General features: G+C 40.1%; 1 protein-coding gene across 1 annotated transcript in view; it reads right to left on the reverse strand.

Moving 5' to 3' along the window:
* TRIT1 (tRNA isopentenyltransferase 1) overlaps positions 1–11,513 on the reverse strand; it is an 81,219-nt gene extending 69,706 nt beyond the window's left edge. The window contains 1 exon segment of the mRNA XM_078145468.1: positions 11,301–11,513. Within this exon segment, the coding sequence (XP_078001594.1) occupies positions 11,301–11,480 (180 nt within the window). The 5' untranslated portion in view covers positions 11,481–11,513.
* Positions 11,514–11,826: the final 313 nt, after the last annotated feature.

Here is an 11,826-nt window from a genome sequence, read left to right on the forward strand (position 1 = left end):
GTTCAAGCCCTCATTAACTCTCACCTAGACTACTATTTCAATCTACTCTCTACATCTTTCCCACAATGATTTTCCTAAAGCACAGGTCTGACTATGCAATCAGTGGCTCCCTATTTCACCTAGGGTCAAATACAAATTCCTCTATTTGGCATTTGAGACCCTTCACAACCAGCCCTAACCTCCTTTTCCAGCCTTATTATATATTACTCCCCTTCATATACTCTACAGCATAATCAAAATGCCCTTCTTGCTGTCCTTCAAATACAACACTCCCATCTCTCATCTTTTTGTCTTTGCACCAGCTGCTCTTTATGGCTGGAATGCACTCTCCATACCTCCACCAACAAAAAAATCCCTATTTTCCTTCAAAAGTAAATGCAAATGAGTTTACTTCAAAACTGAGTGCAAAGCTTCTTCTGCATGAAGAATTTCCCGATCCCCAAACTACTAGCTCCTCTCCCCCAAAAAATCTAATATTTCTTTATTTATTATATATTTTGTATGAACTTATATAGGTGTTGTCTCCCATGACAGTAAATTTAAGTTCCTTGAGGGCAAGGCAGAAGTCTAGGTAAACTATTATCTCTGTATGGACATTATTACTCATAATATAATAGTGGAGTCTATAACATTAATGTAAATGGATTCTAAACATCACTGCAGTATTTGAACAAGGCCTCCAGGAACATAGGGTACACCTCCACCCCTTTCACTTCATCTAGTCTGTTAGCTTTATCCAATGACCACAGACTTTGTGGTCAGCTATCTCAATCCTTCCTGGATACTATGAACTCTCATGCCAACTATCATGACCCCTGCTACACCAAGCCCCAGAGGCAGATCACTCTCAGTGTATCTCTTCTCTTTCTCTTTTGCAAGCTAAATAGCACAGCTGAAGGAAAACACAGAATTTTCCCCAATAGACAAGTGGTAAAAGGATAAGGACATGCAATTTTCAAAACAATCCAAGCTATCAACAATAATAACAATACTTCACCTGTGTGCCAGGAATGCTTTACAATCATTATCTCTTTTGATCCTCCTGCGAGGTTGGTGCTATTATTACAGATCAAGGTGACATTTTACAGATGAGGAAACTGAAGTGAACAGAGAAGTGACTTGCCCAGGGTCATATAACTAGTGTCAGAAACCAAATCTGAACTGAGGTCTTCTTGACTCCAAGTCCAGAGCTCTATGCACTGAACTACCTAGCTTTCATATGAAAAAAGCTCCAAATCATTAATATATAAGGAAGTATAAATTAAAGCAACTCTGAGGATCTACCTTCAATCCATCAGACTGACAAAATGACAAAAAAGAAAAATGACAAATGCAAAAGCGCTTCCAGGAAACAAGCACACTGACATGCTCTTGGTGAGGCTATGAATTGGCCCATATATTCTGGAAAACCATTTGGAACCGTGAATAAAAATGCACTAAACTGTGCATACCCTTTGACTCAACATGAAACTGTATAGCTTCTCCTTCTGAAGTGGTAGAAAACTGAGAAGAGGGCAGCCATCACCTGGGGAAGAGCTGATCAACTTGTACCTATGAATATAAAAGAATTACTACAGCTCCATAAATGATAATGGAATGGACAGTTTCAGAGAAACCTAGGAAGACATATAAAGTGATAGAGTACAGTGAGCAGAATGAGAACAATTTATACTTGAAAGACTTAAGAACTGTGATAAAAGCAGGGAGTAACCCCTCTTCCATACAACTCACAATGAAGAATGCTACCCCTTTCATGACAGAGAGATGATGGAATAAAGATGCAAAAAAAGACAGACATGGTTAAGGTAGGGATATGTTTTACTTGACTATGCATTTGTATTACGAGGGTTTTGGTTTTCTTTCTCTCATTTTTTTTTTCAATGAAGGGAGGAAATGGAAGGTAAAGAAGGGTAAGAGTAGGTTCCCCCTTCCCCCCAAAATGAGAAGGGAACACAGGAAAAGGGAAGGCCAGAAGGAACAATGCCTGGCACATAGTAGGCTCTTAATAAATGCTTGCTGCCTTAATTTGGCAGACAAGCAGGACAGCTTTGAAAGGTATATATTGAATTTATTATAGACTTAAAAAGAAAAGCAAGTGCTACTTAACAGATTTGCAGTTTCATGCACAATCTTCTTCTGTCACTCCATGTATATGGAAACGATCATTTTATTTGGTGTTTAAAGCAACTAAGGGATTGCATTCCAACCATAAATTTAAGTTCAGAATTTAAAAAAAAACAGAACTATATAAAAATGCCCCATTACAATTGCATCCTGGCCAACTTCAAGTGAGCCCTTGCCACTAGGTAACAATACTTTTATTCTTCTCTTGTCGACTTCCTAAGAAGATACACAGGTCTCCACAGCATTAAAAAAAGAAAAAAGAAACTCTTTTATTTCAGACTACAGCCCCCTTTTTCTAAAGTTCAATTTTCCTCAATCCTTTCAAGGGAAAATTTCTATTACAACCAAGTTCCACATCTCTGTTACCTCCTAGTTACTATCAGAAATAAAAATGTTCTTTTCAAAGGCCTTTATTGCAAAATCCAATGATTTGTTTATCTTTTCTCAGGACTCATTCTTCTTGGCTTCTGCGCTCCATTTGATACTGTTACACAGTCCCATTTTCCAATAATATTTTCTTCTAGTCTTCCCTAATTCATCCTGCTTTTCCAGATGCCTCTTTAATCACCACTGTTGTGTCTCTCATTTCAAGGATTCTCCTCTTACTTCCCAGCTATAAGCTTCCTCTAAAGTGTAGACCTTGAACTCCTTCATTTCTTCTTTTACATTCTCTCCTCTGAAAAGCTCATGCAATCTTTCCATGATGATGACTTCTAAATCTTTATTACCAGACCTATTAACCAAAATCTAGTCTGTACTTACAAATAGCAATGATGTTTTTCTACTGGCTACAGTTCCCTAAAACTAGGTCCCCCCTCTTTACTCCCCTATATATATCAATTTGATTCAAATTATATTAAGCATTTATTCTGTGTATTTATCAGTATTTATCATATTGGTTGCTGGGAGAGATGAAAAGTTTAGATAAAGACATATATCTCATCCTTCATGGAGTTTATAGTCTAGATGAGAGATAAGACAAAAACATGGATATACAGCACAAAATATCATATAGGACAAGCATGCCTGAAACTGTTTAAAGCAAAGTACTTTTTGAGGTACAACAGGAAGATAATTACTAAAAGGGAGAGATCATGGGGGGCTTCATGTAATAAATGTCATCTGAGTTGACCTTTAAAGGATAAATAGGAATTAGGTAGACCAGATCTACTAGAATCTCAGGGGAAAGTGTATAAAGAGACCACTGATCAAAGATCACTTTCTTTAAGAAAACTCAAAAGGAAAACTCCCAGAGTTTTAGCCAAAACCAGAGAAAGAAAAAATACAGTAAGCATCTAGAAAGAAGAGGTTCAAGTACCCAAAAAATTACAGATTGTCAGGATCACATAAAGACCTGGCACCTTCTACTAAAAAAGAAAGCTCTTGAAATACAGTATTTCAAAAAGTAAAAAATATAGAGGCCTATGACCAAGAATAACTTACTGAGTATAAAACACTGTATAAAAGTATAAAAGCTAAGTATAATTCTACGGGGAAAATAATATCTCTTAATGGAACAGAAAACTTTCAATTAATTCTGATGAAATGCCCACAGCTGAGTGGCAACTATGAGATGCAAACACAAAAGTCAAGAGACACCTAGAAAGGTAACTTGATTTGAGCAAGGAAAGGTCTCTACAATGATGTGTTAATATTCTTTGAAGGGGAAAATAAACATGTAACCTTCAGAATCCTAATGTCTTCAAAGGGTATTGAGGGAATTAAGAAAAATAGGGCTTAGGGATGGATTGGTTCTGTTCTGAAAGTTATGGGAGAAGAAAGAGAACGCAGGATAAAATGAATTGTAGATTAGGGCAGAAAGGAGAAAGCATAGAAGTAGGGAAGTTTTGAAAGTAATATGTGGAATATACTACTTTTTTTTTTAAACAAAAGCAAGCACATGAAATGCAGATTCAGTTTCATAAGCAAACCTATTTTTATGTTCTGTATATAAGGAAATGCTCTTTGGAGGATATTTTCAAGTTCAGAATTTTTTTTTTAATTTAAAAATGTTCAGGCAAAAGGAACAAAAGCAGGAGCAAAAGATAAGTACAGTAACATCGAAAAGCTGTTTGGTTGGAACCCAGAGTACTTGGAAAAGAACAAAATGAGATAAAACTGGAAAGGAAAGGTAGCACCAGACATTTAAAGAACGTTGAATGCCAGGGTAAGAAAAATGAACCTTGCCTGCCAGGCAATAAGGAGCAATTGAAGATCGATTTACAGAGAGGTGACATGTCTAGATCAAAACACAAGGAAAATGAATCTGGTGAAGCTGTTGTGCTAGGAACTGGGTGAGGATGAAAGGATGAAAAAAGAAAAGCCCTTGTCTTCAAAAGTGTGCATTCCAAAAGGGGAGACAACATGTACATAAACAGTACAGGACAATTTGGAGGAATAATACATTACTCTTTAGGGATACTGGAAAAGCTTCCTGTAGAAGGAATTCTTGATCACCGAGCAGAAGGAAATGACAAATTCTAAGAGAGAGAAGGGAGGAGAGAATCCATTCCAGGTATGGAGGGCAGCCGGTGCAAAGACACAGAAACAGGTGGAGAAATGTCACATATGAAGAAAATTAAGAAGGCAAATTTGGCTGAACTACCGAATGCATAAAGGGAAGTAACATGTCATAAAGGTAGACTGAGGCCAAGTAGTAAAGGGCTTTAAGAAATAAACAGAGAAAGAGTCACTAGAGCATCACCCTTCTGGAAGTCTGGTGAAGTCTATGAACCCTTGTCCTGAATGTTTTTAAATGCATAAAATGAAATACCTACTATATTAAAAGAAATCAACCAAACTGAAATACAATTACCACTCCCAAATGAAAACTCTCAAGAATATCACAGCCAAAACCCAGACTTCCAGGTAAAAGAAAAAATACTGCAAGCAGCCAGAAAGAAGTCAAGTACTAAGGAGTCACAGTCAGGATCACACATGAATTAGCAGTCACCACTCCAAAGGAATGGAGAGGCTGCAATGTGATACTACAGAAGGCATTATGGCCAAGATTAACTTACCTAGCAGAATTGAGTAGAAATCTACAGGGGAAAAAATGGAACTTTAATGAAATAAGAGAACTTCCAAGCATTCCTGATGAAAAGACCAGGACTACATAGACACTTTGTTGTTCAAACACAGGAATTAAAAGAAACATAAAAATATAGCTATTTACATTCAAATACATTAGGATGATACATGTGTCCCTTATCATCAAATAGGGACATAGAGAAAGTCTAATTATACAAGGTTTAGGAGTGTTTCTGTTATATCTTGATGATCTTAAAGAGAAAAATGAAAAGAGAAGGGAAGAGAAATACTCTAGGATTGAAGAGATTATTCCATATAAGCAGGATGAAGTAAACATCTATATAAATAAGGAAGAAGGGAGTGAGGGGAAATGGCTAACTCTTGGAACTCACTCTCATTTGAAATAGTCAAAGAAAGGAAAAACACACATACACACCACACACACACAGAGAAACAAAATTCACTCCAAGGGGAATTAAGAGGAACGAGATGGGAGAAGGAGTAATTAGAGAGAAGGGAGATTAAGGGATAGATTAGTCCTAAGCAAAACAAACTTTTAACTAAGGTCATACAAAAATATTTACAGCTCTTTTTATGGCAAAGGATCAGAATCTGAGAGGGTATCCACAAATTGGGGAATGGATGAACAATGTATAGTATATGTGATGGAATGCTATTATGCTGTAAGAAATGATGAGGGGAATGGTTTCAGAGTCCCCTGGTAGGACTTGTATGAACTGATGCAGAGTGAAGTGAGCAGAACCAGAAAAACAATTTATACAAAGACAACAATATGGTAAAGACGAACAACTTGAAAAGAATCAGGGACCCTGACCATTATAAGGACTGGCCATAATTCCAGAGGGCTAATGATAAAACATGCTACTCATCTCCTGATAAAAGTGAAGGACTCAGGAATGCAGAATGAGACATTTTTAAAAATATAGCCAATGTTAAAATTTATTTTGCTTGACTATAACGTGTTTGCAAGAGAGGTTTTGGGGTTTTTTTTTCCATTCTCAACAAGGGGTAGGATAAAGATGGATTTTTGCTAACTGAAAAAATAAAATATAATTTTTTAAAAAGATATAAACAAATCAAAGGATATAATCTGGTATTTTTCAGATGAAATCAAAACAATTTAGTCACATGAAAAATGCTCTAAATCAGCACTGATTCAAGAAATGCAAATTAAAACAACCTTAAGTTATCATTTTACAGCTATCAGATGGGCTAAAATGACTGAAAAGGAAAGCAATGAATGTTGGAGGGGATGTAGAGAAACTGGGACACTAATTCAATATTGGTGAAATTGTGAACTGAGCCAACCATTTTGGAGGGCAATCTGGAATTATGCCCAAAGCGGTATTAAACTGTCTATAACTTTTGACTTAGGAATACCACTACTAGGTCTATTTCAAAAGATGATTAAGGAAAAAGGAAAAGAACCTATATGTTCTAAAATGTTTTACAGCAGCTGTCTTTGTGGTGGCAAAGAACTGGAAATTGCAGGGATGTCCATCAGTTGGGGAACGGCTGAACAAGTTGTGGTATATGACTGTGATGAAATACTACTGTCCTATGAAAAATGATGAGCTCATTGGTTTTAGAAAAATATGAATAAACTTACACAAAATAAGAGCAAAATGAGCATTGTATACAGTAACAGCAATACTGCTTTAAGAACAACTTTGAGTGACTAAGTCGTTTTGACTACTATAAATACCCACATATGAAGGAATATGAAGTAATATGAAGGAAGACATTATCTACATCCAGAGAAAGAATTTTTAAACAGAAGTATGTATAGAATGTGATATGTGTGTGTGTGTGTGTGTGTGTGTGTATGTGTCACACAGAGCTGTGTCTAACGGTAGTCATCTGGGGGAGAGGGAAGAAAAAAAATTTGTATATTATATATTTAAAAGGAATAGCAAGTTGTACATAATAGATTTCTAGTTTCATGTATAATCATCTTTTTTATTATATAAGTCATGGAAATGCTTGTTTTATTTCATAAGTTAAAAATAAAATTAATATATGTTATTCCAAAAAAAATTTTTCCGAAGTTCACAGGTTCCAAGTTAAGCAGCTAGAGTTTACAGCGCAGGGGAGTAACGTCGTCGGATTGGCACTGCAGGAAAACGTGGAGGACAGAATGGAGAGGAGAGAGAGAGCTGAGTCAGGAAGACTAATTAGGGGACTATTACAACAATCCATGCAAAGTACAAGCTCTGGTGGTACCTGTGTACATGGGTAGAGACTACGAATCCGCTGAAACCTGTTACCCTAAAATCTAAGGCATCTGGGTGAGAGAGGTGACGGTGCAGCAGTAATAAAAATAATGAGCTCAAACTTAGGAAACTAGGTGAATACTAACTGTCACATGTAAAAAGAGGATAGTCGATGGCAGCAACAGAGTTTGGTGGAAAGACAAAACTGTGTTTTAGACAGGTTTAGTCTGAGGCGTCACATAGAACATCTAAGTCTCCTTGGATGTCAGGAGAGTAATGAAATTGTAAGTCTGGAGCTCAGAAAGTAGATCAGAACTGGAGACACGGTCTACGGTTTTGGAAGCCATCTGCATAGAAGGGGGACAGTTAAACACTGCCTTTGCAGGCAGAAGATCTGGGTTGCAATCTAGGCTCTGCCACTACCTACCTATGCCCTTGGGCAAATCAGCTTACTTCCCTGGATATGTTTCCTTATCTATCTACATGGATCAACCTCCAAAGTCTCTTCCACAGACCTAGAGCTATGAACTTATGATCCTGTTACATGCTGCGTGTTGGCAGTTTAAGAAGAGAGGAAAAGGCTCAGGACAGAGAGGAGAAGAAGATAATCAACAAGAGCAGAAGGGCTGATGACCAGCAGCAAAAACCTGGTTAAGGTTATGTACCATCAATTCGTAGTGGGTGAAATCAGCTCAATTTTTTTACTTTCTCCAGCAACACTCTGCACCCAGAAATAAGAAGTAGAAAAACTACATAGTAGTATTTCACGAGGGACGAGGTTTATCTGGAATATTGAAATCTAGGGGTCAAGTTCAAGACTCTAGCATAGCAGTTAGTGAATTATTAAAATGGTAGACCATGAGGTCAAGGCTGAGAGTAAAAGAAAAAGTAAAACAGGGTAAACAAGTCTAATATAATAAAGTAGGTCAAAGGCCCTGACATACTGACATGGGTAAAGATGTAGGTTTAGCTTAAGTAAACGACTAGAAGGGGCAGCTAGGTGGCGCAGTGGATAGAGCACCAGCCCTGAAGTCAGGAGGACCTCAGTTCAAATCCGACCTCAGACCAAACACTTGACACTTACTAGCTGTGTGACTCTGGGCAAGTCACTTAACACCAATTGCCTAAAAAGAAAAACAAAAGACTGGAAGAAATAAAAGCAGATCAGTCTGTGGTTGGAGAATGAAATTTCAACCCTTAGAATCTTGGACTTTTGACTTCATATTTATGATGGGTTTTAGATTTCTTGCCTTCTCAAGGGGGGTATAGGAAGGGGGAGAGAATTTGGAACTGAAAAAAAATACAACCTAAAAAAAAGGAATTTGGACACTGTGAAATTACAAGAAGTCTAAGTCAGCTGAAGTAGAGTGGAGAAGATCACTGGACTCAAAGGATTATGTGGTCAGGCTGTTAAAGAAGTTTTCAATACAAACTGTGAAATCCCTAAGGATGACAGCAAGGAATGAGATAGGTATTAAAGTCACTGAGAAAAGCTGAGAAAGTCATCTGGAAACTACTTGTCAACACACATGGATAGGGAGAAGGTAATGTAAACAGACTGTACGGACCTGAAAAGAGAAATCATAGAAGTATGGCAGGAGAACAATTTGGAAGCAGCAATGGAAGAGGAAAAGATATGAAATATACCAACTCCACTTCCTATCTTTATGAATCCACTCAACAGGAAAAATAGTCTCTAGTAGAATATGTTACTTATGTCCTAGAAAGAGGATTTCACCTTCCTGCTCTCTAAGTTAGTCAATAAGCATTTATTAAGCACCTACTATATTTCAGGCACTGAAAAGCTGAGGATACAAAGAAAGGCAAAAGATAGTCCCTGTTCTCAAAAAGGTCACAGTATGATGAGGGAGACAACGTGCAAACAACTAGATACAAACAAGCTATCTATAGTACAAACTGGAGATCATCAACAGAGGAAAGGCACTACAATTAAGGGGGAATCAAACCTTTCATGACTCCCTACCTTCTACCAAAGCTTTTCAGAACCCAGCGCCTGAAATCTACTGTAGGGATTAAAACGTTCTAAATCTCTCTATACACAAAATGATGTTTGTTCTGTTCTCCAAAATAAAGCCTCTTCTCTATTCACTCAAACACTGCTTGTTCATTTTTTTCTTCAAGCCTTTGCTCCCCTCACCATAATCTCTACAGCCTCCCTCCTGAGGCCTTTTCCATTTCTGTCTATTCTAAAGTACAACCCAAGTACTGCCTCCCACATGAAGCCTCCCTTCATTTACTCTCCTCTCTGAACTTGGACAGCACTTGGTTTGTCCCTTAAAGTTCACAGCCTAATTCTATACGGTCATAGCATTTGGTGAGTACAGTTTGAATTGTCTCCCTAGTCAACGGTCTTTTCGAGGCTCAGGACCACAGCTTTTATTTCTTCTCTAATCCCCGGTTTGGCACTGGGCATATGCCTGCACTCAAATGTCAACAGATCACCTCAAAATCAGTAATATTTTACTCTCCTCCTTCTACCTTTTCTCACTTTTAAGAGAATAAAATACTCAAATAAGAAAATTCTCCCCTAAGAAAAACAATCTAAGTAATCCTCCACGTTCCACCTGATCTAAAGGAGGAGATGACAGGCCCAAGTTAAGTACCTGTCTGTTCCTTGTCACCATGAGGTGACTAAAAAATATAGGTCCGTTACCTTCCTGCCCCAACACACACTCCTAACATACACTGGATACAGAGTAGTCATTTAATATTTACTGAATGCTTCTAGAATCCCCTTTCTACAATCCTTTAACACTCTTAAATATGCACCAGGACCCAGCATTCTTGAGCATGGTATTCTAAAAAGAAGATTCAGTATACGGAGGAGAAAGAGATATGCATTCCTATGATCCCAGAAAAGGGGGAGAGAAGCAGAAGAGGTTAAGAAGAGAAAAGAATCACTGATTCAGAGCTGCATTTAGAGAACACATGGTCCAACCCCTTCAATATAACTCAACAAATACCTACTATATGTAAGGCACTATGCTATGTGCTAGAGATACAAAGACAAACATGAGTCCCTGACCTCAAGAGGAGAATAAGGCTATATGGCTGGTCCAAGGTCACACACGTAATTAGGAGAAGACAGCATTTTAACTCAGTTTCTTTTAACACTCTTTGCAATGTATCACCATCTTGGATGAAATGGGGAGACCAGAGTGGGCATGATGAGGAGAAAAAGAAAGGAAGAGGAATATCTGGGGAGGAAAATCAGAAGAGAAGGAAGGGTATAGGGGAGAAAAACACACAAGAGAGGAGGAAAAAGGGGGAAAGTGAGGAAAGAGGTGAATGAAGAGAGGGGGGAAAGGAAGAGAAAAGAGAGGAAGGGGGTAGGAAGGGTGAAGGGAAAAGAAATAGGAGAAAGGGGAGGGGGAGAAGGGAAAGGGAAAAAAAGGAGGGAAGGGAAGAGATAAAGAAATTGGGAGAGGGTAGAAGGGTATGGGGAAATGGAAGAAGGAAGGAGAAATGGAAGAGGAAAGGGGGAAGGGGAGGGAGAGAGGGAGGGAAAGGAGAGAGGAGAGAGTGAAAGAGAAAAGGGAAGGGGAAGGAATGGGAAGAGGGAAAGGGAGAGACGAGAGAAAAGGGAGAAGGAAGAAGTGGACGAGGAAGGTGAAGGAGGGAAGGGGGGAGGGGGAACGAGAGGTGAGGGAAAGGGGGAAAGGGAGGCCTGAGAGTGGCAGAGGAAGAGTGGGGGCATCCCGGCCGGGGGGGGGTGCACGTCTCGTGCGTGCGAGGCGCCCGGCGTGGACAGCTTGGTGATGGCCACGCGGAGCAGGCCTCTGCCTCCTCCCTCCGTCCCTCTTGCCTCCCCGCCGTCCTCCTCCCGCCTCCCGCCATCCCGGGCCTCCCTCGCTCGCCCCTCATCCCCGGCCCCAGCCTGGGCCGCCTTACCTGCATGGAGTCGGCGCTGACGATCTCACCGCCGAGCCGCTGGCCCAGCTGCAGCGCCAGCTTGGACTTGCCCGTGCCGGTGGCCCCGAGAATCACCACGAGCGGCAAGGACCCCCGCAGGGCCCGGGCCCCGGGCCCGGCCCGTGCCGCGCTAGCAGCCGCCATTACTGCGGCCGCCATCCACACCGGAACCTCCGCCACGGCCGCTGAGGGACAGTGCCCGACTCAAGCATCGCGAGAGCACGCCCAGCGAGCGCGCGGGTCTGCATCCCGCCCTGCCTGCTGTAAGCCATCCCCATGGTAACCGCGGCGCGGGAGGGGAGAGAGCATCTGGGAAGCCCGGGCCTGGGGCGGGGCCAAGGGGACCCAGATTGTGCAAGGCAGGTGGAGAAAGAAAAAGAAAGGGAGGAGTAGCTGCAGGAGGGGAAGGTACAAGGAAAGAGAGGACTCAGAATCACAGAAAATCAGAACTGGAAGGGACGCTACAGATGCCCTCGAGTGGGGAAGGGAAGGAAACAAGCATTTA

The sequence above is a fragment of the Phascolarctos cinereus genome, unplaced genomic scaffold (assembly GCF_003287225.1).
Source record: "Phascolarctos cinereus isolate Bilbo 61053 unplaced genomic scaffold, phaCin_HiC Scaffold_726;HRSCAF=1367, whole genome shotgun sequence".
Lineage (NCBI taxonomy): Eukaryota > Metazoa > Chordata > Mammalia > Diprotodontia > Phascolarctidae > Phascolarctos > Phascolarctos cinereus.